Genomic DNA, 26025 nt, shown 5'->3' on the forward strand with positions numbered 1-26025 from the left:
AATGAATAAACGTTAAGAAAAAAAAGTAAAAAAATTAATAACTTGGAGGCCTAACAGAACTTTTCTCCACACTTCAGGTTCTTTGTCTTGAATGAGCTTCAAAACTATTTCTTATGAATTTCTCTGGAGCTTCTCTGCAGACTATGTATCAGGAAGGAAACAACTCATTTCATCTTTTGAGACTTTCAAGTAAAAAGACCCTTGGAGATTGGCAAGGCTCCTTTTATTTGCAGATATTAAATCCTCTTTGCCCTTAAGCAAAGGATCGGCAGACTTTTTCTGTAAGGGACCAGAGGGTAGATATTTTAGGTCCTGAGAAGGTATAGAGGCTCTGTCAGCTATGCACATCTGCTGTGGCACACAGGCAGGCATTGGCAATATGTATCTAAATGAGCGTGGATGTGTTTCAGTACAACTTTCATGGACACAGAAGTTTGAATTTCCGCATAATTTTCACATCATGAAGTAATAGTCTTCATTTTTTTGTCACCATTTAAATCGTAAGCTATTCTTAGCTTACAGGCTGTACAGAAACAGGCCGTGTGCACCGTTTTGCCATCTCCTTCCCCAGACAGAATGTTCTAGACGTTTCGGAGGAAAAAGAAAAATATTGTCTGAGCTGTGGAATTGATTTTCTTGAAAGTTTTTCAGATAATTAGGCCAAGACAAGTTGCTGCATTAATCTCTTCCTCTACTTTGCTTGCTTGGAATCCTGCAGGGTGTCTGAGTGTTGCTCATGTTTGCAGTGATTGGTTTCACATGCAGGGAGAGCAGGGCGAGCTCTTGGCTTACAGGCCCTGGTTGTCTTGGAGGGTGATTTGGGAGTTTCTGTTTGGAGCCAGTTGGATTTCAGTCATGCTTTATCCTGCCTCTAGTTTGTTTTTGTTTTGTTTTTAATTGTTTCCATCTCCGTCATTGCTGTGGTCCTGCCCACACTCTGCTCCCTGGCAGTTTGCATGCTGTGTGCCTGGCTCGTCCTGCTTCTCTGCGTCACTGTAATTAATACAGCTTCTTACCTTTTCTCTCTTTTCAGTCTTGACTTTTCTGGATGTCTGGTAACGAGGTGCCCTTGAATGTTTTCTGAGGCAGATTGCCGCAGCCTAATCTTGATGGACAACTTAATATTTTGCGGTTGGGAATTCCATTTCCTTAAAATGCCCTTACACTGTTAGGAAGGTTGGGACTCACTCCCACCACATATCTTACAGTCTCTCTTGTTTTTCCTTCTTTTCAGTCAAGTGTCTATTTATGAAGTGGACAAACAAGATTGTCGCAAATTTTGCACTACTGGCATCGATGGAGCCATGACAATTTGGGATTTCAAGGTATTTTCCGCTTTTCAAAAGAAATCTTGTTTGTGTGAAATTCTTCCTGTGACCAGAATGTTTCTCATTTCTTGGAACAAAATGTCAAATCCAGTGCACATCAGAAATGTAGAACAGGAGACTGTAGTCGTCTTTAAAACCAAAGTCAGGGCACCTGGCTGGCCCAGTCAGTGGAGCGTGTGACTCTTGGTCTTGGGGTTGTGAGTTCGACCCCTACATCGGGTGTAGAGGTTACTTTAAAAAACAAAAAAACAACAAAAAAAAAAACCTTAAGACTTGAAAGCCATTGGAAGAAAACAAGACTTTCTCAGTGACTTGGGGTACGTCCTTCTAGATGTCCATTTATCCGTGGAGGAAAAAATCCAGTGCTGTTTTTGTAGCTGGCCCTGTGTTGGGCACCAGTGTCTTTATAGATACATTTTTGTGGTTTACACCCATCAATCTAGTAAACGTTTGCTAAGTGTCTGCTGGGTGCCAGGCCTTGTACTAGGCACTGAGGACACCGAGGTGAGAGGGGTTCGTGTGGCAGAGGGGGTGGGGGTTAGGTGGATCTGCAGAAGAGCGGCCAGTGCCCGTGTTTCTACACCGAGGAATTCGGGGGGCACATAAACTGCCAGCGCTGCAGGGAAGGGATGGGCTGAACTGTATCTCCAGGTGCAGTGGGATTTCAGGGCACGCGGGGGCGCGGGGCAAGTAGGAGCCGCAGGTGCAGACCAGCCGAGCTCAGAGCACGTTCTGGTTGGAGGCACCACCGGTGGTTTGCACTGTGATGTGGGTCGTACAGAAGCACCAGATGGAACTAGAAGGGCCTGTGGCGTGGTCAGAGAGAGGGAGCTGGGCTTTGTCTGCAGACACCCAGGAGCTGGTCCAGAGCCAGACAGCAAAGCACCAGAGAGTAAGGCGTGGGCGGCCTGGGCAGAGGCTGGGGAGTCCCGTGATCCAGTGAGGAGATGATCTCCAGCTGTGGCAGAGGCTGTGACCCAGAACTTCTGCATTGGAGGGAGATTTCAGAGGCCAAATGGAAGGGCATCGTGACACTGAGGAACAAGCAGGGGGACCCTCACACTCTGGCTTGGCGATTGGGCAGATGGTGGACAAGATGAGGAACCAGAGAGGAGGAGCAGGAGTAGGAGAGGCTGGCCCCTGTGTGCAGCCCTGTAAATTTAATCTCTCAGTGGTTAACCTCCAAAACAGGTTAACGTTCACAGAATTTTACTACTGCCTGTGCGTTTCCACCGTGTTCGGTGTCCCCCCGCCCCGGCTCCTTGGGTGAAATAGATAATATGGAATAGCCTCCAGAATATTTGGGAGAAACAAAGTGTCTTACTCAAAGTCTCTCCCCACCCTCCCACCTTTTTGTCTTCTGGCACTTTCCATCCTGGGCATCAGGGCTGTGAAATTAGCTCCCTGGGCAGTTACACTCTACACTTTATTCTTTGACCCCTCTAAGCTAGGAGGTCCCAGGGTAGTTTCCCCTTGGTCCGTCTGCCTTTGAGCACCTGCTGTGTGTTGTGCACCTGGCTGGCTGCTACGTGGCCTATGATGTAGGAGGAGGCAAAGAACATGCACATATTGGCCCTCATCACTATGGGCCAATGGCACAGGGAGGAAGCATGCAGGTGGGAGCGCTTCCAGATCCTGTGGCTTGGAGCCATGGGGACAGGGGAGCACATGGCTGGAAAGGGCCGGTGGGGGGCCCAGTGCTGGGAGAGCATGTCTCACAGGTGGGCGGGGCCAGATTTGGGGGGCACAGGGCAGGGGGGTTGTTGGAGGTAGGTCAGGGAGGAGAGAGGGTGGTCAGGGGGAAGACTCCAGGACCGACAGTCCTCAGTAACCTTTGGTGTTCTTCCTGCCATTTTCAAGACCTTGGAGTCTTCTATCCAGGGTCTCCGGATAATGTGAAGCTGAGTGAGCCTCCCAGATCCAGCATGACAAACTGACAAAAGTGACAAAGTGTGCTGACACGGCCCGCCGTTTGCATGGTGGTGAGGAGAGCCAGCCGCAAGGAAACACTGAAGACACGTATCGCGCAAATATTGTTTGTGTGTTTTTGTTTGAATATAATTGGTGAAAGTGTTGGTTTTTTTAAAAAAGCAGCAATGATTTGGGTTTTTTGTTTTTTGTTTTTTGCTATTTCATTCCATTCTTGACCAAAGCTTCTCTTGAAGTAGTTTATTATGGAAAATTGTCACACTAACTTAAAGGAAAGGGTGGGGAGATATGTAAATTGTCTGCTAAACAGTTAAATAAAAATACTGAATGTGTTTTTGGTTTTGTTTCGTTATAACTACTTTTAGTAGAAAACTATGGACAAATTCTTCATTAAACTATTTAATTTTTAGGGTAAAATCTTTATAACCAGGTTTTTTTTTTTTAATTTTTTTTTAATGTTTATTTTTGAGAGAGACAGAGATAGAATGTTAGTGGGTTGGGGCAGAGAGAGAGGGAGGCACAGAATCTGAAGCAGGCTCCAGGCTCCGAGCTGTCAGCACAGAGCCTGACGTGGGGCTTGAACTCACAAACCGTGAGATTATGACCTGAGCCAAAGTCGGATGCCCCTGAGCCACCCAGGCGCCCCTTAGGGTAAAATCTTAAATTCTAAGTTGCTTTATTTAAATTCTATGAGAGCACAAGCCGGGCAGAGAGAGAGGGAGGAGGGAGGAAGGGAGGGAGAACCTTAAGCAGGCTCACACTGAGTGCAGAGCCCGACGCAGGGCTTGACCCAATGACACTAGGGGATCATGACCCAAGTGGAAGTCAAGAGTCAGATGCTCAACCGACTGAGTCACCCAGGTGCCCCTAACAAAAGGTTTTATAAGGTTTTAAAAATTAGCTAATTGTACAGAAAGGGTTTAACTTTGGGTTTATCCTTTACATTGGGTAGTTTTTCCATTGTCTTAGGGTTGCAGAATTACCCACAGGGAGCAATTTTTAGCAATGTCCAGGGAGGCCCAATCAGTTAAGCGTCCAACACCTGATTTCGGCTCAGGTCATGATCTCACAGTTTGTGAGATCAAGCCCCATGTCAGGCTCTGCGCTGACAGCATGGAGCCTACTTGGGATTCTCTCTCCCTCTCTCTGCCATGCATGCGTGCGCACACGCAAGCTCCCTCTCTCTCAAAATAAAAAGGGCTCCTGGGTGGTTCAGTCAGTTAAGTGTCCAGCTCCAGTCATGATCTCATGGTTTGTGAGATCGATCCCCGCATTGACCTGTGCACGGACAGTAAGGAGCCTGCTTGGAATTCTTTTTCCTCTTCCCCGCACATGCACATACTCTCTCTCAAATAAATAAACTTAAAAAAAAAAATGTTTAGCTTTGTGGCTTTTACTGCCAGAAGGAGTGGTCTTGCAGTCTTCCATGAGTCAGATATTTTGACTATGATCTGCTGACTTTTAGGTTAAGGGTCAACCTAAAACCAAAATGGCGTTACTTTGGTCACCTTGCCTCCCAAGCCTTCCCTCTTGCCTCCCAGTGACTTGAAGACAGCCCTAGTTTTAGGACACTGGTAACCATGCTTCTCAGAGGACATCATGATACCCTCTTGAGTAATTTTGCCCTTCGGCGACTCCTGGGAACGATACTCCCCTCTAGGAGGGGATCTCTGCGGCGGAGGTATTTGCTGTGGCCTCCTCTCTGGACCGCTGGTGGCAGGAACCGCTTGTATAAATGTGTTTGCAACAGTGCACAGGCTGTTGTCCCAGAGGAGAGACAGAAGTAGCCCCTAAACAGGAATTAGCCAAAAGTCTTTTAGTGTAATTAAATCACATGGTTTGGCCAACAGGCCCAGAGGTTTTTAGAGAAATGTATTCCACGAGAGAAACAACAGCAAGGGAGAAACATTTCTAACTTTGCCTCCAGTAATTTAGCCAGAGTGGGTTTTTTGTTTGTTTGTTTTATAACTTGGGCCATGTCTTCCCCCAGGGAGGAAGGCCCATCCCAGTGAGGACAGCCAGAAACCCACAGCCCTGCAGTGCTGGGGGCTATATACTATGCACCCCTCTTCCTCTCACTAGCTCCGAGACTCAGGCCATGCCTGGGGCCACAATTATTACACATCTGGAGAGCCTCTGGGTGACTGTCAAAGCCCTTTGATTCAAGCCTTTGGGCTCTGATGGCAGGTTATAGTTCTGCCAGGTTGTGTGACCTTGAGCCATACAGTTAACCTCTCTGAGCCTCAGTCTCCTCACCTGTAAAATGGCAGTAAAAACAGGAATTGGAAATTCCTGTTAGTAAAGCTGAGGTTTGCTTTTAGGCTTTGCACTGATGCCATAATAGCCCCGCAGACCCTTATTAACAGTGGGGTAGAATGGGAACCACATATGAAGGCTCTTGCTACGTGAAGAAAAATTTAATAGTTATTTGCAGAGTATTCTGAGAAAATCCGAAGTCTGCCTCAGAACCCAGGTTAATTGCTTAGGCATGACTCTTCAGTTTGGCCCCGAAGCCATGTGTGCCGCACTCTGGAGGCAATGGTGTGAAGGGCCAGGGTTTCCCCAGGTGCCTGCAGTGTGGCTGAGGCACGAGCGACCCCACGTGGACTCAAGTCCCGTGTAGATCAGTGTATAAATTATGAGGTTAGGTTGCTTGTTTATGCATGTATAATTAGAAACCGGGTGCAGTAGGTAGAATAATGCCCCCCCACCAAGATGTCCATGTCCTAATCCCTGGAACTTGTGAACTTTGCAGATATAATTAAGAGCTCAAGTCAGGAAGAGGATCCTGGATTATCCAGCTGGGCCTGGTATCCCAGGGATCCTTATGAGAGGGAGGCAGGCAGGTGAGTCAGATGTGGCCACAGGTTAGAGAGCCGCTGGGCCGCGGAGCCAAGGAACGCCCGCAGCCTCTGGAAGCTGGCAAACCCAGGAAACCAGGTCTCCCCTGGAGCCTCTGGAAGGAACGCCACGCTGCCTGCTGAGACGGGAGACTCTGACCTCCAGAAACGTAAGAGAACATGTTTGTGTTGTCTTCAGCCGCCCTATTTGTGGCAGGTTGCTCCTGTGGTGACAGGAAACTAATAGACGAGGTCCGTTCAGAAAAAGGAAGGAAGTATGGTCTAGAGCAGTGTTTCAAATTGAGGGTCAGAGCCCATCAATGGCTGTAAAAATCAGTTTAGTGGGTCACGACTGGCATTTGAAAAATTGAACCCAGAGAAAATATTTTGCGTGTGTCACGATACCTAGGTTTCAGATATACGTGGGGGCGTGTACTAGGTCACAGTATATATATCACTGTGGGTCGTGATCAAGAAAAATTCGAGGGGCATTTAAGTTTGGGTGGCTCAGTCAGTTAAGTTTCCGAGTCTTGATTTCGGGTTCAGGTCATGATCTCACAGTTTGTGTGTTTGAGCCCCACGTCAGGCTCTGTGCTGTGTGGAACCTGCTAGGGATTCTCTCTCTCCCCCTCTCTCTGTCCTTCCCCCACTTGCACATGTTCTCTCTCTCTCTCAAAAAATAAACTAAAAAAAAAAGTTTGAAAGGCACCACCGTAATGTCAGTCCCCTCAGGGTCCCAGGAAGGGTACTGTAGCCACACCTTTGCTGCACTACGGTGAGAATCCTGGACCAGGCACCAGCACGAGCAGTCAATAGGCATTAACTACTCATAGCAACCCTGTAGGGTTGGAACTGGTATAGCCACATTGTATTTATTTATTTTTAATGTTTACTTGTTTATTTCGAGAGAGTGTGAGTGGGGGGAGGAGCAGAGAGAGAGAATCCCAAGAATCTCTGCTCAAAGCATGGAGTCCAACGTGGGGCTCAGTGTCACAGCCGTGGGATCATGACCTGAGCCAAAATCGAGAGCTGGACGCTTAACCCACTGAGCCACCCAGGTGCCCCTATGGAACATTGAAAGGTGACAAAGCCAGGCCAGAGAGGGTTGTGACGGCCCACATTGGAACACCGGCAAGCTGGCTAGAGCCCTGGTGGTAACCGCTAAGCACGCCCCCTGCTGGGCTTGGGCCGGGAGTGCAGATGCCTAGTGACCAAGCTCAGGGGCGGGGTCAGGTCACTGAAAGTGACAGGAGGGGACCTTTCCAACTTGTACCTTGTGGGGTTTTGTTGGAGTTTCCAGCTGAACTGATACAAAACCACGTGACTTGGCAGGGGGTGTTCAACAGGTGCTGCCCCCATCGGGGGTCCTGGCACGTGGAATGCTAAGCGTGTTCTGGGCCTCTGCGTGGTGGACATCTGTCCTCCTAGGCTGAGGAAGAAGACACAAGGGTTTCTCCGGTTCCTCCCCATGGGGATCGGGTGGCAGTCCTTTGATCTCAGGGACAGAGACCCGTGGTCCCCAATTGGGGGTGGGCACACGCTAAGATTAGGAGCTCAGACTGGGTGCTTCTGGGACAGGTCTTCCTCCCTGGTCTCCCCGCTGCCTGGGCCAGCCCACCACTTCCGGAGTCCAGACGCCTGGAGCTTGGCTGCCCTCTTGTGACCAGGAGGCAGCAAGGAGGTGGAACAGAAAGCCGGAAAGAACCTCGATGACCTGGGGATGACTGCCTTCCTCCAAGCTGCATTTCTTGGAAACCTGAGAAGGGGGAGCGCAGCGTCTTCACCCCAGGATCCCGGGGGACGGGGCAAGCAGTTTCCAGCAAGAAACAAGCTCTGTGAGGTGTTCCTAGAACTCCGAGTGAAGCCTTCCGCCCCAGGTCCCCCTCGCTCAGGAGAACCTCACTTAAGGCTTGAAGAACTTTGATCCCAGAAGGGAGCGGTTTCACATAACCCCTCCCATGGCTTCCCAGTGTGTGGTGTGGTCGGGTCTTCCCACAGTGGCTGCAGGCCTGTGAGGGGGTTGCAGCACTTATCACGAGTCAGCCTCTTCATAGATTCAGAGACTGAGGCACAGCAAGAAGCACCATTTACCGGAAACTCCATTTTCTAACGCCACTTGTTGGCGTTAACAACAAGTGAACTTGTTGCAATCATTTACTCCTGCAATTTTGAGACAGCGAACGCACGTGGGAGGGGCAGAGAGGGAGAGAATCCCAAGCAGGCTCCTCACTGTCAGCGAAGAGCCCGAACTTGTGAGCCGTGAGATCACACCCTGAACAAATCCCCGAGCTGGACGTTTAAACGACTGTGCCACCCAGGCGCCCCGGTTTCTGCTCCCACTAAGTTGACAAGCTCAGTTTACACAGGAGGAGAGAGTCCTCAGGTGTTCACATTTGTCAGGAGGCTTTTAGCAACCGGTAACAAAGTCTCGATGGAAACCAGCTTAAATAGTAAAATCGATTCCTTGGCTCACCTGTCCGAAACCTCTGGAAGCAGGTTGGGCTCAAGCTGACCAGTCAGAGGCTGACCATCTCTCTGGGATTTTCTCCACCTGAGCTCTACCTATGTCGTCATCTTCCCTTGCAGCTGCTCCACTTTCAGGTTCAGGTTCACGCGGCTCACCCGGAAGGGTCTTCCTTTCCCTCCTCCATACTCCAAAGCTGCGGGCCTTGCTTTGCCCCTGCCAGTCTTAGGTCATGAGCTCAGGACAGGGGACAGCTGGAGCCCGACCTGGTTAGAGCACTCAGGCGGGTGATGGAGATGGGGGTCAGCCCCACCTGAGGTCGTTCCCTGGGCATCTAGAAGCCAGGGATGGAACAGATGTTGCCTCGGTGCTCTTAAGCTGCTCTTGTCCCCACAAGAAGGGGGTGCCGCTACAGACCATCTGAAACTTTTTATCTGTGCAGACCGAAGCCATCTCTGGGACTGGCCACAGCCAGACGGGAGGGCTGGTAACAGCCCCTCAGTGTCTCCTCAGAGCGGGGGCTGCGGGTCCTACAAACCTCTGGAGTTAAGTTTGCTGAGCTCCACGCGCTCACGGCAGGAAGTGCTCCGTGTTTGGATCCATGGAGTCCTCCCAACGGCCCGGCAGAGGGCAGAGTTCGGTGTACAGGAGCTGGGAGTCCAGTGGAGAGCGGACACCCCTGATGGGGAGCAGGCTGTGGACACAGTGGCCTAAGAGACACGTCCTGCAGGACAAACCGGAGTTGGCCAGGTGGGGACAGGGCGGGAAAAACGTTCTAGGCGGAAAGAACGGCATGCGTTAAAGCCCCCAGACCTCCGGGGACCCGGAAGACCCCGCACCCCATCTGCCGCCCGCCGCCTGCCTGGCACTGGGAGAGAGGGCCCCGAGGGAGGGGCCTGACCGACTGCGAGGGCGCAACAAGGTTTTCACCGGGGTCTCCCGCATCTGCGCAGCCACCGGGCCACATCTGCACCGATGGGGCAGAGGCTAGGGATGGAAAAAACCCTGGGGACCCCTTGGCCCCAAACCCAAACTCAGGTGGCTGCGAGGCCCCCAGGTAACTTAGGGGCGAGAGGAGGGCTGCAGCGGACTCCAAGGGCAAGAACTCCGCTGAGGGACCCAGCTGGACCAGCCACGGTCGCTGCGAGAGGCCGACCCGCACCCCCGCCCGGGGGCGCATTTTGCCGAGAGCGCGGGGAGGGCCTCGCTTCCGACTACACCCGCTTCCGGGCTTGCACTTTTTGCGCCCTGTGGGCATCGGCTCACAGAGGAAGGATGGAGAGGACGCTCTCGCGGCGGTGGGGACGTGCGCTCCCCGCCCAGCTCCCGGCTTCCCGCCCAGCTGCCGCTCGGGCTGTGCGCTTCTCTCCCAGCCTCAGTTTCCCCACGCATAAAGTAGTGAGGGGCGGTCGCGGACGATTTCAGGGCGCCCTGGCTCGGTGCGGCCCCCACCCCGGATGGGTGGGCGGGGCCTGGGATCTCTCGGCCGCCACCCTGGTCGCCGCCCCCGTCCCCGCGGGGCTGAGGCCGGGAGGCCCCGCCCCCCGCCCACGAGGAAGTGGCTGCGGCGCGGCGCGGGGCCCAGAGCCGGTTCGGCGCGTCGACTGCCCAGAGTCCGCGGCCGGGGCGCCCCGAGGTGAGCGGGCTGGGGGCCGTCGGGAGGGGAGAGGGCGCTCGGAGGAGAGGGGACGGGGAGTTGCACGCGGGTGGGGAGGGTTACGGGGCGACCGCAGGTGTGGGGGCGCGGGGAGGGGGCCTCTCCAGGTGCGTGGGGTCGCCTGGAGGTGAGGGGACCAGCGGATGGTGTTCTCCTCCGGGTGAGGGAAATGCAGGGCTCCCTGTCCCTGACGCCCTCGGGGCGGTCCCAGCCCCCCGTTCCCCCTGCCCCCCGTTCCCCCTGCCCCGGCCGCCCCTCCCTGACTCTGCCCCGAGGTCGGTGTCCCCCGTTATTTCGGGCCGCGAGGGCCCCACGCCCAGTCACTTCCCCTCCATCCTCCAGCCTTCCGGGTTGCTCCGGCCGGGAAATGAGCTGGCGCCCCCGCCCACCTTGTCCCTCCCTCCCTCCCCGCCCTCCCCCCCCCCCCCCCGGGCCACCTCCCCGGCCCCCAGCCCGCCCCCGGCCCCTGGGGCCGGGGCCGCGATCCGTACCGGGAGGGGGTCCCGAGTGCGGGACCGAGCGGCCCCTCCTTCGCCGGCGGCGGGGAGGGCAGACAGGCCGTCCAGGGCGGTGACTGTAACACTGTGAAGACTGGCAGGAAGCCCCGGAGCCCGCCGAGCACGGGGACGGAGCCGGAGGCGCTCCCCGGGTTCTTCCAGGCTGGCCCCAGACTCCCCGCGCGGGGCAGGCAATGCCGCCCAGTGGTTGAGCGCGCGCATTCCCCGTGAGGCCTCAGGGACCCGGGTGAGGGTGCCAGATTCCTTCCCTGGCCCACGATCTCAGCAAGCCGCCTAACTTCTCTGGGCCGCAACCTTCCCCATCTGTAAAATGGGGGCCGTTCAAGTTGTGAGGCTTACATGGGATAACGTGTAGAAGGCACTTGGCAACGTGCCAGGCCCACGCAGGGTGAGGATTCTCTTATTTATTGTTGCCACTGCCAGGATAAGGCCTGCCCACACTTATCAGTGTCCAGATGATGCCAACCTCCGAGATTTGGGGTCAGAATCCCAAACTGACGTTGAGGAGCTGTGTGGCTTCGAGCAAATCGTGGCTTTTGTCTGAGTCTGTTTCCTCCTGTACGAAATGAAGGTTTAAAAAAACAAACATCAAAATAACTTCTCAGGCTTGTTTTAGGAAGTAAAAGAGAATGTACGTCAAAGTCTTGGGTAAATACTGGGCACTTAAAGATGCCAGGAAAGTTAGTTTACGTGTGTCTTTGTGCGTAATCCACATAGGTCTTTTCAAATAGTTAAATGGTATCCTAACATGTTAGTGTCACAAGTCGTTCCATATTTGTAGTCTTTGGGTTTTTCCACCCCTTCCACCATTCTAAAGGGGGTTATTATGGACGTGTTTGCTTTAAAAAAAAAAAAAAAAGCCAGTGGCTATTTGCTTAGCACCAAAATGAATTTATGGCAGCGAAGTGTGTTATTTTTCAGTTCCTGTTCCTGTTCTTTGTTCCTACAGTTGCTGCCCCTCAGAAAGGTTGAACAACTTAGCAACAAATGAGCATTTCTCCACAACCCTGCCCACATTGAGTTTTATGTGTTTTTGGATTTTGTTTCTGTTTGGGTTGTTTCATCAAGATTTATGGTGCCTTTCTATGATTGTTTTCATTTATGCTTCTTGATTTTTGCCTGGTTTGTAAGACTTCAGGAGCAGAGTTGGGGAGGAGAGACAGGCTGGTCTGTTTGGGGTGGCAAGGGCTGTTCCATACACAACAGGAAGCTGAGTAACTGCTTAGCACGTGTGCAAAATGGCTTGCTCGCGGCTCCCTGGAGCGTCTGAGCTGGGTGGGGACTTCCCTGAGTGCCTGTAGGGCCAAGATCCTGCTCCAGACAGCTCCTGCCTGGTTTAGCCTCGAATGCGGCCGAACCATTCTCTGGATTCAGAGAAGCTGAAGCAGTAAGAAACCTACTGCCAACACCTTGTTCAGCCCCAGGCTTTTCTGATACAGAGGTGAAGGAAGTATAAACTGAGGGTATCCATGGAGAGAGTAAGGAAGGCAGCGTGGCCCAAGGCTTTACCTGCCTTGCTTTGCTTTGGAGAGGAGCTGAGTTCTTCCCACATCCTCAGAGAGGACCTTCTTGATTTCAGGTTTCCAAGCTTTCTTGATTGTTGGCCCTAATCAGAAAAAAAAAAAAAAAAAAACCTGAGCACGTACTCCCCGGTAAATACTTATAAATTGCATACACATGTCACTGAAATAATGAAGCATATTCATTCCTTATAACCTATCTCCTGAAGAAAAGGATGGGATTCATTCAGTCACATTCAAGAGATATTTATTGAGCACCTACTATGTGCCAGGCACTCTAACTGATGCTGGATACATCGGTGAACAAACACATACCCCGCCCCTATGGAGCTTACGTCCCTACCCCAGTGCGTCTCTGGAACCCCGTGCAGGGAGACCCATACCCTACTTTGGAGACCCAACTCCCCGCTCCCAGTCCTCACCCCTCTTCCCTGTGCTCTCCCACCCCTAGCCCTGGGGGATCTCCAGTCCATTGATACTGTGCATCCACGGTGTGCTGGAAGGACGCAGGGGAAGTGCTTTTGGGAACACTGAGATCCTGGTTTCAGGCTGGCAGAGGGGAGCCAGCCGGGGGAGACTCAGGGTCTGGCCCACACTCCCCCAGCCTCTGTTTCTGGGTTAATCAGAGCCAGACTCCTGCACACGGACCTCTGGGCTCCTTCCTCTCTCTGTCCCCAACAGTTAAATGGGCCCATGGTGCTGGCTCACAGGGCTGCAGTGACAAGTGGGTGGGTGTTCCGGAGACCATGGCCCCAGCCTGCCTTGGTCTCTACCAGGAGCCACTGCTGAAGCACCACCTTGTCCACCCACTTGGGCCAAGTAGCCCTAGTTGCATTTTCCTCAGGGTGGCTGGCTGGGAGTGGGTGCTCCCCTCCCCCAACCCCTGTGGAGGTTTTCCTGGGAATAATGCAGCCCAAGCTCCCCGCGGCAGGGTGGCCTGGTGTGAAGGCTGCTTCACTGCTTCTGACCACAGGGAACAATCCAGTGATTCTCCTCTAGGAGGATACAGCCCCCAAGGCCACAGTGGCCAGATACCTACTCCCCCCTCTGGATGGCCACTTCCTCATTTGAAACGTGGGGGTTGGGAGTCATTGCTGAGGCCCTGCTGGCCTTAGTTGCTTTGCAGAAGTTACGAAAAAGTGATGAAAAGAAGAAAATGCACCTTCCCTACCCTCTACCCCCTTTAAGGTGTTGATTCAGTGTATTACGAGTATTTCTGAATGAATTCATGCTAAAGTGTGATTGGCTGATAGATGTGGTCTGAACCTCCCGCCCCTGCCTGTCCCACTGTGCCTGTAGCCATCTTTATCAGCCCCTTCCTCTCCCACTTGAGAACCTTTGGGTCTCAGGAAACAACGGTCAGGGCTCCCCAGGTCCTCTTGGCTGCGTTATTCACTAGTTATGGAAGCTGCTGTCTCAGCACACCCAGCCTCTCCACCTTCACAGCCTGGGACTCTGGAGCACCTCGCTAGATGGGCTTTCTACAGCCTGGCCCATGTGCCTAGCCACTCTTAGCAAGACCCTGCAAGGGGCGGAGACCCCGGCCACACAGTCTGGGACAGCTGGAGCTGGGAAGTTGTGTTCTGCTAGTGAGGTGCGGGCTCAAGTCTAGGACCCAGAGACCACCCCCACACCCTCAGAGCTGTAGCCACAGGGCTTCCTCCTGGGGGCTGAAGAGGTAGGGGGTGGTTTGCCTCAGCTGGAGTTTCGAGGCCACGAGAGCCCAGCTGGGGTGTGGAAGTGGGCCTCTGCCTGATCTCGGCCCCAGTGGTGACCGTGGGAAATGGGGGTGGGCAGATGAGCACAGTATAGTGTTCCAGTAGGCCTAGAGCTCCCACTTCTTAGTCTTGTCATCTGTGGTGTGGACAGCGATGAAGTGCCCCAGCCAAGCTGGATGCCAGAGCTGACCCAGCCCCGAGGCTCCGGAAGTGCCAGGGGAAATCCCCATCGGGCCTGCTGACCCGAGCTGGGGGCCCCCCCAAAGAGCCACTTCCGGGGCCTTTGCCTTCCACAAAGAGGCTTTATAAGGAGAGGCTGGGGAAGTAGCCATGGTGGGAGCAGTGTGCTTGTGTGCGTGTGTATGTCTGGACACGCGTGAGCACAGTGTGCTTGTGTGTGTATGTGCGCGTGCGTGTGCGCAGGGCTGAGCACGCATGAGCGTGTGTGGCTAGAGTGGCTGCAGGTGTGTCCGCTCTCTCCGCAGTGCTGAGGACCTGCCTGGTGCCCCACTCCAGGCATGCCCCTGCCCTGTACATGCCTGTGTCTGTCTGTGTGATCTGGGCTGCCCCAGAACCTTCCAGAGCTTCCTGCAATAAATGAAAACAGGTGTTGCATCTGGGCTGGGCAAGAGTTGCTGGGGGGTCAGGAAGCCAGGCCCGGCAGGATGCGTGGTGCCACCTCGGGCCAGCTGGTCACTGAGCCCCGGATTTCTCAGCTGGACGGTGGGCTACATGCAGCTCGTCCTTCTCCTGTGCCTGAGCCCGAGCTCAGTGCTGTGCCTTCCAGCAGGGCCTCTTGGCCTGCCACCTGGGTAAGCTCCGCCCGAACAGGTGGCCCATCTTGTGAGGGGCCGGCTAGGCGCCCGCTAGTTTCCTGGGTTTTCAGGGCTCAGGCCCAGAGCTGGGGAGAAGCCTTTCTTCAGCCCAGTCCCTGGGACACAAGAGCTGCCAGTCTGGTGGGGGAGGCAGCCAAGTTCCTGGTGACACCAGACACCTGTGTGACTGGGCAGGTAGCTTCCGGTTGTTGGACCTCGGCCTCTACATCTGTCATCTGGGGCTGTGGCATCTAAGCACAAAAGTCGAGAGCGCCTGGGGTCCGGGAGGGGTATGAAATAGGTGAAGGGGACCAACCGTAAAACTCACCTTGCTGAGTGCCGAGTGATACACAGAATGGTTGAGTCACTATATTATACGCCTGAAACTAACATTGTGTGTTAATTATACTGGTATTAAAAAAAAAAAATACCTGGACTGTTTAGAGCTGGCAAGTAAGGAGCATTCAGGAAATGTTGGGTGATAGTGTTTAAAAAAAAATTTTTTTTTTACTGTTTATTTATTTTGAGAGAGAGCGCGTGCAAGCAGGGGAGGGGCAGAGAGAGAATCCCAAGCAGGCTCCATGCTGTCAGTGCAGAGCCTGATGTGGGGCTTGAACCCACGAGCCATGAGATCATGACCTGAGCTGAAATCCAAGAGCTGGACGCTTAATCAATTGAGCCGGCCAGGCACCCATTTTTTAATTAAAAAAAATTTTTTTAATGTTTATTTATTTTTGAGAGACAGACTCAGAGCGCGAGTAGGTGAGGGGCAGAGAGAGAGGGAGACACGGAATCTGAAGCAGGCTCCAGGCTCCAAACTGCCAGCACAGAGCCCAACACAGGGCTCGAACTCATAAACCGTGAGATCATGACCTGAGCCGAAGTCAGATGCTTAACTGACTGAGGCATCCAGGTGCCCCTTTTTAATTTTTTAAATAAAGAACTTACTCTTCTGGACACTAGTGAGACTAAACAATCGTGTTCCTCACATACTTACCGAGCACCTATTACGTGCCAAGCAAAACAAGGAAAGAATTGTGAACAAGACAAGTGGAAAATGTCTGTCCCCATCAAGCTTGTTCCGTCCCAGCTGGGACAGAGAACGGGTGAAGGGAGTGAGTCCAGTGTAACGAATGTTCCATGAGGATTCTTTGTGGAGAAAGTTCAGTCTGGAAGAGGGAGTGCTGAGGTAGGGGAAGGTGGTCGCGGTTTCAAATCAGCAGTCAGAGAGGGCCTCGCCAGAAGGCGGTGTTGGGATGCAGACTTAAACAGGGCAGCGATGAGGGCTCCCCACGCAGGCCCCCAGGGATGGAGCTTAGGAGGTGGAGGGAACCGCCAGTGCAAAGGCCTGAGGCCCGGTGTGCCCCAGGATCAGCCGCGGGTCTAGCAGGGGAGACAGACCCCTAGTGGGTGGACCATGGCTGGGTGTTACCACGCGGGAGCTGCCATTTCATGAACACCTGCTATGGCATATCATCTTATTTTACCCTCTTAACACCTCCGGGGGCAGGATTCCTGTTCCCATTTTGCAGATGTGGACATTGAGGTTCAGAGAGGGTGAGCAGGGCTTTGCCAAATGGAACAGGGGTGGGCAGAGCTGTGCGGGAAGGGGTGGGGGCGAAAGGACTGCCTGTGTGTAACCCGACCTGGCCGCAGGCTCAGCGGGCTCCTCTGAAGCTCAGCAGCAGGGCCTGAGCTGGGGGGGGAGGGGCCTATCAAGGTGGGAGGTGCCGTCAGTGCTGGGCCCAGTTCTGGGGCTGTGCCCAGTTCTGGGGTGTACCCAGCTGCCCTCTGTACCTGCCTTCATCCCCACAGCCCAGCCACCCACTCCGGGCCGTCCCGCCCCACCCCTCCTCCCCTTGAAAGGATTTCTGGGTGAGAAAGGGCAGACCTGCCTCCACCTCCCCCCCCCCCCCCCCCCCATCTCCTGAAAGCCAAGCTCTAGGTGTGGAAGGCCTGCTGTGTGCTGGGCACCACCTGCCTTGCGTCCCCACCCCATCCTTCTGGTGGGTGGGGGGGAGGGCACTCTACCTGTGAGGAAACCCAGGTGCAGGTGGTGAGCACCGACAAGGCACAGGTCAACACACCCCACCCACGGGAAGGAAGTGGCATTGGAAGGCCAGCCCCTGCTGCCTGCCCACGGGGTCGGCTGGGAGCCCGGTCTGGGATCAGACGCAGGGCTGACTTGGGGTCCCTTCCTCTCGGGCACAGGAGCTGAGCGGTCATGGCTTACCACAGCTTCCTCGTGGAGCCCATCAGCTGTCACGCCTGGAACAAGGACCGCACCCGTGAGTACCCGCTGCCTGTGGGCTGGCAGAGGAGGGGCGGGAGCCCCCTAGCCTGTGGGCTCTGGGGGTTGGCTGTTCCCCTCCTCATCTCTGGTCCTGAGTGTGTAAGAGGGGATGAATGAGCTCGGGGCGGGGGGTGGGGGGGGCAGCAGGCGAGTGGGCACCGCGGGGTGGAGGTGACAGCACAGCCCCGCACCTGCTGCAGGTGCCGCTCGGGCTCCCAGGCTGGGGGTGAGAGGTGAAGACAGCCCGCAGTGGCAGGTAGTGACATGAGCAGTGAAGAAAAACATGCAGGAGGGGAAAGCATGGGAGGCAGAGGCGCTGGTTTAGAAAAGGTGGCCGGGAGGAAGGGACATGTGCACAGAGACACAGAGGAGGCGGGGGAGCCAGCCATGCCGAGGCCCTGAGGCAGGAAAGCCTGGCATCGTCAGGAGCAGCAAGGAGCCCAGGGCTGGAGCTGGGGAGCAGAGGGCAGTAGCAGGGGGAAGGGAGAACTCCCAGAGGTCATGAGACCGCTGTGGGGGTGCCTGGGGGTAGCGGGTACAGGTGAAGGATGGCTAGTCCCCAGGGAGGGGGCACAAGGTGTTTCAGGGAACCCCCTGCCAAGGCAGTGAAGAGCGAGGTATTGCCCAGATGGCCTGCGAAGGGTGTTCCTGGTAGAAGAGAGTCATGAGGGAATGGGTGGGGGGGACTTGGGCACGCATGCCTCCTCACTCCCCTCCCCTCCCCTCCCCTCCCCTCCCCTCCCCTCCCGCAGAGATTGCCATCTGCCCCAACAACCACGAGGTACACATCTATGAGAAGAGCGGGGCCAAGTGGGTCAAGGTGCACGAGCTCAAGGAGCACAATGGACAGGTGACAGGTGCGTCAGACCGACTGGGATCACTCTCTGGAAGGAAGCAGGGGGATGGGGCAGGGCCAGCCAGGGCCATCCTCCCAATCAGTGTGTTAGGTAGGCTAGTTTGGGTTGCAAGCAACACAACTCTGATTCAAACTGGCTTAAGTTAAAAGGGATCATGTTGCCCCTTATTACTGAAAAACTCAAGAGAGGTTTCTGGGCTTCAGGAAAGGTTTGATCCAGCAGCTCAGCTCAGAGTCACCAAGGACCCGTTTCTCTTCTGTCTTTTGGCTTTCCGGCATGTTTGGAGATATTTTGGAGAGCTGTAACACTCTCAAGAAGTTCTAGTAGTATCCCTTGGAGCAGCTTTCCTCCAGATTGTGTCCCTTAATCCCCTCCTCCACCAGCGCTGTAGAGCCACTTCTGCTGGATGACTTCAGCCGCGTTTCCTCCCCGCCCCACAGGCATCGACTGGGCCCCCGAAAGTAACCGGATTGTGACCTGCGGCACAGACCGCAACGCCTACGTGTGGACGCTGAAGGGCCGCACGTGGAAGCCCACGCTGGTCATCCTGCGGATCAACCGGGCTGCTCGCTGTGTGCGCTGGGCCCCCAATGAGAACAAGTTCGCTGTGGGGAGTGGTTCCCGTGTCATCTCCATCTGTTATTTTGAGCAGGAAAATGACTGGTGGGTGCCTGGGAGGGTTGGGAGTGGGTTGGGAGGAACCCTGGGGGCTGCAGACTAAAAGGCGGTGGGGCTGGTGTCCCAGGAAGCACTGGATGGCGTGCCAGGTCACTGTTCATGTGACCCTGGCAGAGTAGAGCCTCGTAGGCGAGGGGCACTTCCACAGCCGTCCCATTGATGAGGGCACAGACCACACCACGACTGCTCGGTGGGCCTTGCAGAAAGCCCTGCATACATGCTGGCACGGACTCCCTGACAGCCCCCTGGACGGGACATCTGTTGTCCCCACTTTACAGATGAGCAAAGGAAGGCCCTGAGGCGGTCACTCGCCCAGGATGTCCAGCCTGTCATGTTCCAGGGCCGCGTTATAGTATCTTCCCCTAGGTCCCTGAGGGCAGAGGAGAAGCTGGAGTCTGGGACACCTGAGATCACATTGCATCCTGGCCAGCTGGCTGCTGTGACTCCTCACTGAGCCTGCCCCCCGGGTTGTGATGCAGTTTATTATTATTTTTAACGTTTATTTTTGAGAGAGAGAGAGGGGCACAGCACAAGTCGGGGAGGGGCAGAGAGAGGGAGACACAGAATCCGAAGCGGGCTCCAGGCTCTGAGCTGTCAGCGTGCAGCCCGTTGTAGGGCTCGAACCCATGGGCCTTGAGATCGTGACCTGAGCTGAAGTTGGACGCTTAAGCGACTGAGCCACGCAGGTCCCCTGAGTTGTCGTGGGGTTTAAAGGAAACCCGGGATAGAGGGCCCACCCTGGAGGCCACTTGGCACATCACTGGCCTGATCTGGGCCCTGGCAGGCTGGTGGGCTGGCAGCACCGAGGCCCCTCCCTCCTGGGACCTTGTCGGGGGTCGGGGGGGTTGGGGGTAGAGGGTCTGTGGAGCCCCATGGGAACGTGGAGTCCCTGGGGCACAGAAGCCATGCGTGCTGAGCTCGCCTGTCCCGACCCCCTTCCATCCATCTGTCCAGGTGGGTGTGCAAGCACATCAAGAAGCCCATCCGCTCCACGGTCCTCAGCCTGGACTGGCACCCCAACAACGTGCTCCTGGCCGCAGGCTCCTGTGACTTCAAGTGCCGGTGAGCGGGCAGGGTCTGGATGTCAGCACGGGAACTAGGAGTGGAGGGTGGAGGGAGCCCTGCACCCCGTGACCCAGACCAGCTCTGCTGGCAGGCAGGCTCACCCGGGGCCTCAGCCCTGCATCTGAGAGGTTTTGCCTTTCGAGAAGGGTCGTCGATGGGCCCCGTCTCCAGCCCTCGTAGAGTCTTGGCAGGATGCGTCCCTCGCTGCCTCTCTGTGTCAGCAAGGAGTCTTCCCTGGGCCCTCGTCTTCTGCTTCGTTAGAGTCCCCCTCCCTCGGTTTCCTTGTCTTCCATCTGGAGGACAGCGAGCAGCTTAGACAAACCCGTGCCCCGTTATCTCGGGCCTGGAATGGAGCCGCTGGTTGCTCCTGGCGGTTTTTCACTTCTGGGCCCAGCGCCCCCGAGTCTCCCGAGGCCTCTGGCTCCCAGCTCCAGGCAGATGGCCTGGGCGCCTGGGAAACAAGGCTGCAGCAGGCACCGGAGGCCCCTTTGGAGGCCCCCAACACGCACAGAACGTCCTGATGAGGCTCCGTTGGTGGGTGGGGAGCTGGTTTGCTGGCACCTTGACCTGTCGGGCGGACCCCCGTGTTGGCCCTGGGAAAGCAGGGCAGGGAGGAGGGGCATCCACGGGGCTGGCTGTGAAGTGTAGGGGCCAGCGTGATGGGGACCAGGACACCCCCTGGGGACCGTGTCAGCCGTGCGTGGTCAGTCCTTAGATGAGGGCCCGAGGGCCCTGGGAGTTACAGGATGCAAAGCCGGGATTCACTCCCTTGCACAGGAGGGCACTGAGGCCAGACTCGTCCAAGCGTGAAGATGCGGGGCGTGAAAAGCTGGCTGTGGTATCCACCAGCCTCTAGCTGGGCACTGACCTCAGTAGGCCACTTTGGGACAGGGAGTCTCTGGTCAGTCCCTCCCAGACCCCCGGTCTCCTGAGTTTTTTTTCTTTTGGTCTCTCCTGGCAGGATCTTCTCAGCCTACATCAAGGAGGTAGAAGAGCGTCCAGCACCCACCCCATGGGGCTCCAAGATGCCATTTGGGGAGCTCATGTTTGAGTCCAGCAGTAGCTGTGGCTGGGTGCATGGCGTCTGCTTTTCAGCCAGTGGCAGCCGCGTGGCCTGGGTCAGCCACGACAGCACTGTGTGCCTGGCCGATGCCGACAAGAAAATGGCGTGAGTACAGGCCAGGGGAGTGGGGGGCAATGGAGGCACAGAGCAGGCGGGGACAGAGTGGCTGACCTCTCTCTCTCTCTCTCTCTCAGCGTGGCAACTCTGGCCTCTGAAACACTGCCGCTGCTGGCCCTGACCTTCATCACCGAGAACAGTCTGGTGGCAGCGGTGAGGCAGGGAGGGGAGTGGTGCTAGTTAGAAAAGGTCTCCCAGAGATGGCCAGGCAGCCCTCCACTGCCCACCCCCCACCCCTGACCTTCTTTCCCTCCTTCCTCACTCCCACCCAGCTCCAGCCAGCCGTCAATCTGTGGTCAGAATGGGTCGGTTACACCGCAGTAACAGCACCCCAGTTGCTATAACGTAACACAGTGTGGGCGTTGTGAGGGACCCTGCTCTGTGCAGGTGGACGCTTTGTCTCCAAAACACTACCCCCCCCCGCCCCCACCTTGGAGGAAGAATAAGGAAGTGGAGAATCACGCCCTGGACCCTGAGGTTTCTGCTTACATCTCACAGGCCAGTGGAAATTACAGGGCCACACCTAACTCAGTGGCGGCCACATGGTCCAGCCACACATCCAGAAGCGCACTGCCCTCCCTCCTTCCTTCTGTCCACCTATCTGTCAAGTCCCCTTTCAGCCCTCAGCAAATATACTCTGGTCCCGGGGGGGGGGGGGGGGATTGGGCCTGCTTTGCCTAACAGAAGCGCCCAGCTGTGGGGTGTCTCCCAGAGTGGGTGTGACTGCTCAGGCAGAAAGTCCCTAGGTTTCCAGGGGCGTCCCAGACAAGCTTTCTCAACTGTCCACTGGCCTTGTTGGGGGAGGGGCCACCCCTAGATGCTTGCCCCCACCGTCCGTCCCTGTTCTATACCTGGGGTCCGTCCAGCCAGCTGTGTGTCTGAGCTGGCACTGGCTTCCCGCTGGCTCCACCAGAGGCCCCCCGCCGCCCAGCCCGTCGGTGTCGTGTCTTGCCTCCGGCCTTGGATCCCCGTGCTCAGATTGGGGGCGCCGTGCCAGCCCTCAGCCAGCGCTCCAATGGCACCCTCACGACTGTTGCAGGGCCACGACTGTTTCCCGGTGCTGTTTACCTACGACAGCGCCACAGGGACGCTAAGCTTCGGTGGGCGGCTGGATGTGCCCAAGCAAAGCTCGCAGCGTGGCTTGACGGCCCGGGAGCGCTTCCAGAACCTGGACAAGAAGGCGAGCTCGGAGGGCGGTGCGGCCGCAGGCTCGGGCCTGGACTCGCTGCACAAGAACAGTGTGAGGTGAGGGTGGGGCCGACCTGGACTCTCCTCCCAGCAGGGTCAAGGTGAGGGCCCTGATTTAGGGAGCAGGGCGACCTGTCGGTTGCACAAAACTAGCATCAGGTGGGGACACAGCAGTCAGCGTGCCCCTCGCTTTTAGAACGTGGCCGTGTGGGGACTGTTGTAGAAGCTCTGGGATGGCCAGAGTGTGACCAGCCCCAAGGCTGTGCCTCCTTGAGGAATGAGGGGAGCGAGACGGTCCACAGCTCCCAAATCCTGCCAGCCACAGGTGTCCACTCCACAGCAAACCAGGGAGAAGTGTGGCCGCTTAAACCCTCCAGTAGCCACCAGGTCCGGTGTCCTTTTCAGACTAAACTCATGTCCCCTTTCAGGGCTTGTCAGAACTAGCCCTGCATGTCTTCCCAGCCCCGCGTTTTGGTTTTTCCCCGTCCAGTTACAGTCCTGCCACGCTGCACACTCCCCACACACGTGTGACGCAGGCCCTGCCCAGGCCTTTGCATGTCCCGTTCCACTCGCCTAGGCTTCCCTCGGCTCTGTGAACACGCCTGCTCCTCCTCAAAGCAGACTCACGAACCCCGTTCTCTGTGACCCCTCACAGCCCACCCCCGGGGCTCTCTGCAAGCCGCTGCCCCAGAAGGGTGGGAGCTCCTGGAGGGCAGGCAGGCTGGAGTCCAGTGTGGCCACAGGCTGGGACCCATCAAGCCCTCGTCTTCTTTACAGCCAGATCTCGGTGCTCACCGGAGGAAAGGCCAAGTGCTCCCAGTTCTGCACCACGGGCATGGATGGCGGCATGAGCATCTGGGACGTGAAGGTGAGGCCTGTCCCACCGTGCCCCTTCCTCCCCCTCCCCACTGGAGAGCCCCCTTCATTCTTACAGAAGGGCACTCCTTTGGGACGAAGGGTGATGAGGGACACCCTTTCCGGCACCTCCCTTTAGGGCTGGGACAGGGGAGGGTAAGGTCCCTGCGGGTGGGGTGTGGCAGGACCACTGAGCACTAGCCTGTCCTGCTTGTCTCCTTCCAGAGTTTGGAATCAGCCTTGAAGGACCTCAAGATCAAATGACCTGTGAGAAATATGTTGCCCTCATCTCAACTGCTGGGGGGAGGGGGTCAGGGAGGCTAAGGGTTGCTTTGCTGAACGTTTCCAGGGTACCAGTTTGGGTCCCCATGGGGACTGCTCCATCCAGAGGGGAGGGGCGGGGTGGGAAGCTTTTCTTACCTATTGAAGGAACATGTGCCTTTTTCTTAAAGAAATGCTTTCATTTATTGTGAAAAACAAATGTTCCCAAAGCACGGTGCTGGTCATGAACTGCTTCAAAAACATGGAGGGAATAAAAAAGCAATCACAGACCTGGTCTGTGTCTGGGAGTTCATTTTCACAAGGGCTCAGGTAGCTTATTTTTCCTTGTCAGCAAAATTGATCTTTAAACCCAAGGGCCTTCCTCTGAATGGTTCCTTTCCCTGCAGTCCAGCCAGGGGGCTGCCAGAAGCAGGTGTCCGTCCCGTCATCCGGTAGCCCGATTCCCAGACCAGCGGTTGCACATTTTAGCTGGTTCTGGGCTTTAATGGGAAAGTATTTCTCTACTCGATGCTGGCAGTGGATTTTTGACATATGCACTTCATTTCCTGAGACGGTTTTTCCCCCATTCCTGTTTCACTCAGAGCGCCTATTCAACGTGTGCTTCTTAGTGTCCTATTCACGGTTTTTTCTTAGTCTAGTTGGGTAACGTGATTTACATCAACAGATCAGAACTGCGAACTCCCCCTTACATTTGCATAAAAATGGTACCTCAAGAAGCCTTCTCTCAACCTGTTCTAGGCCCGTCCCTCAGGAGAGCCTCCTCAGTCGCAAGAGGCCCACAGATCCTTTTTTAAATCACAATGAGACGGGCCACACAACTCCTCTTATTCTCTATGAAATGCAGTGCCAAGGTCCACCCAGCCAGTACCAGCCCTCTGCAAAGTGAGCTTCTGGGCCTGACTCAACTGTTGTCAGGCCCCGGAAGGCCAGGGAGATATTCACATACCTTTTTCTACAGCTCAGCTTGGGGCTGGAAACATGGCCCCAGGGTATCAGTGTTGTTCCGAGACCCCGAGGCACAGGCCCCCCCTTACTCTTAGAGAAAGATGAGCGGCAAACAGGCTCTTGTTCGGCCACCGAGGCCTCAAGCAGAGGCTTCACAGTGTCAACCGTCTGCCCTCATTACAGACAAGTCTTCGCTTAAAGTGACAGGCTCGGGGTGCCTGGGTGGCTCGGTCAGTTAAGCGTCAGACTCTTCATTTCTGACAGCGTAGAGCGTGCTAGCGATTCTTTCTTTCCCCCTCTCTCTGCCCCACCCCTGCTCAAGTGCTCTTTCTCACAAACACTAAAAAAAAAAACCACCCAAAAAACCCTGATAAGCTCAGTCATTTGCTTCTACCAAGAAGGAAAAGGCATTATGACACTGTAGGGTAGGACTGGCTCCTCAAAGGGTAGTCAAGGCTCCTGTGGCAGGTGGGAAGTCCCATCAGGGAAGGAGGGGATCTGGACCCTATTCTGTGATGTGCACATCACCAGTGGACACCAGGACCACTGGCCGGGCTTGCTGGGCCTTCTGTGCTCCGTGCCATGTCCTACTGGATGCTGAGGACAGTGAAGGAGACAAGAAGCTCATAGTCTGGTGGGGGAGGTAGATGATGACAACCCAGTGTTTTTGGTAGGGGGAGAAGGTGGCAGAGAAAGAAAAGGAGGGGTTGGGGCTGAGAGAAGTTTCCAGGCAAGTAATAACGTGCAAGGGCTGGGGGCAAGGGTTTGACCCTTCTAGGAGTCAGAGGACTGATAGGGCGCAGGACAGGGATGAGATGGGTGGGTAAGGCTGGGAAGGTCCCCAGAGACCAGCTTCTGGAGGCCCCTCGCATCCTGGGGAATCAGGCCACTAGAACTGGGCAGAGATCTGAGGTTGCTGCTGTTGTGTGGGTGTGAGATGATGTGGGGACAGCACAGGCCCTGGGGACCAAGAGGATGCAGGGGAGGAGGGACAGCGAGCAGCTGGGGTGACCTGGGTGAGTGTTGGAGGACACAACTGGGAGAATCCTAACACCCAAGAGTCACTGTGTCCCCACCTTGGGAGGAAGGCTTTGTTATTCCCATTTTAAGAGCATACTGAATGCCAGAGAAAGAAGTTACCTCTTCAAAGTCTCACGGGCAGGAGGCAGCAGAGCCAGGATCCAAGCTCAGGTTTGACTTCCAAGCCTTGAGGGGCGTCTGCTGAAATGGACTCGATGTGTGTCCGGATCTCTAGCTGAACCAGGAAGGAAATGCCTCAAGCCAGAACTCTTGCCAGCATGTCACCCAGGCGTGCAGCTGAGATCTATACAACCTCTCATGGGCCTGCAGCCACCAGGGAAGTCCTCGCCTCCGGTCTCACACCAGGTCCAACAAGACAACAGTCCTGGGCACACTGGGAGCCTTGCTGGCCAAGCACGGCCTCTTCATGCCGGCCACTCCTGCAAATCAGCTTCCAGCACGTTAGAAGATACTTCCTTACCACCCCACGTGGCTCCAGTTCTGCTGGCTGGTGGCCCCTGGAGGCAACGACCGTGCACTATCTGTGCACCTTGCCAAACAGCCACCACCTTCTTGTACCTTCCTCCATCTTGTCAGAAAACCTCATTTGCGTGGGACAGACCGAACCTGAGCTACGGCAGGACCTCCAGGGGAGGGGGAGGTGTTCTCGCAGGTCCCAGGGGCAGAGGGATTTTCTGCAGGCCAGGGTGAGCTGTAGACACTGGCGGCCGTGGTGTCCCTGCCGGGGGCTCCTGGGTCTGTTGACCTCTAACACGGTCAAGCCCAGGGGGGCATGGTAGGAGTCCCTGGAAGTCAGGGGCCTGATTCCATCTCTGCCCATTAAATCCCTCTTTCTGACCTCAGGCCAAACCC

General features: G+C 55.6%; 2 protein-coding genes and 1 long non-coding RNA gene across 4 annotated transcripts in view; 2 read left to right on the plus strand and 1 right to left on the minus strand.

Annotated features, from left to right (window-relative positions):
* The window catches only part of ARPC1A (actin related protein 2/3 complex subunit 1A), a 29206-nt gene extending 25617 nt beyond the window's left edge, over nucleotides 1-3589 (plus strand). Inside the window, exons 9-10 of the mRNA XM_003998457.5 lie at nucleotides 1235-1325; nucleotides 3189-3589. Of these exons, the coding sequence (XP_003998506.1) occupies nucleotides 1235-1325; nucleotides 3189-3227 (130 nt within the window). The 3' untranslated portion in view covers nucleotides 3228-3589. The remainder of the gene's footprint in view (nucleotides 1-1234; nucleotides 1326-3188) is intronic.
* Nucleotides 3590-4632: 1043 nt separating this feature from the next.
* On the minus strand, nucleotides 4633-9964 carry LOC111558236. Its single transcript, XR_002738866.2, has 2 exons — nucleotides 9828-9964; nucleotides 4633-9336 (listed from the first exon to the last, which is right to left on the minus strand). It is a non-coding gene; the product is annotated as an uncharacterized LOC111558236 (long non-coding RNA).
* Nucleotides 9171-23461, plus strand: ARPC1B (actin related protein 2/3 complex subunit 1B). Of its 2 annotated transcripts, none has more exons than XM_003998458.4 (10): nucleotides 9171-9311; nucleotides 17001-17077; nucleotides 17835-17939; nucleotides 18380-18602; nucleotides 19572-19679; nucleotides 20644-20850; nucleotides 20940-21015; nucleotides 21902-22107; nucleotides 22828-22918; nucleotides 23131-23461. In XM_003998458.4, exons 2-10 carry the CDS (start codon nucleotides 17014-17016, stop codon nucleotides 23167-23169), a joined length of 1119 nt encoding a protein of 372 aa, XP_003998507.1. In that variant the 5' UTR covers nucleotides 9171-9311; nucleotides 17001-17013; the 3' UTR covers nucleotides 23170-23461. The 2 variants fall into 2 exon arrangements, with proteins under 2 accessions (XP_003998507.1, XP_023102304.1); XM_023246536.2 differs by lacking the exon at nucleotides 9171-9311 and adding an exon at nucleotides 10061-10197.
* Nucleotides 23462-26025: the final 2564 nt, after the last annotated feature.

This window comes from Felis catus, chromosome E3, assembly GCF_018350175.1.
Source record: "Felis catus isolate Fca126 chromosome E3, F.catus_Fca126_mat1.0, whole genome shotgun sequence".
Lineage (NCBI taxonomy): Eukaryota > Metazoa > Chordata > Mammalia > Carnivora > Felidae > Felis > Felis catus.

What these genes read in the sequence shown, in the direction of transcription:
- ARPC1B (XM_003998458.4), top strand. Translation starts at nt 17,014, where the DNA reads ATGGCTTACCACAGCTTCCTCGTGGAGCCCATCAGCTGTCACGCCTGG. An exon ending in CTGGAACAAGGACCGCACCC is followed by an intron (nt 17,078 to 17,834) that starts GTGAGTACCCGC and finishes CCCCTCCCGCAG; the next exon opens with AGATTGCCATCTGCCCCAAC. An exon ending in TTTGAGCAGGAAAATGACTG is followed by an intron (nt 18,603 to 19,571) that starts GTGGGTGCCTGG and finishes CCATCTGTCCAG; the next exon opens with GTGGGTGTGCAAGCACATCA.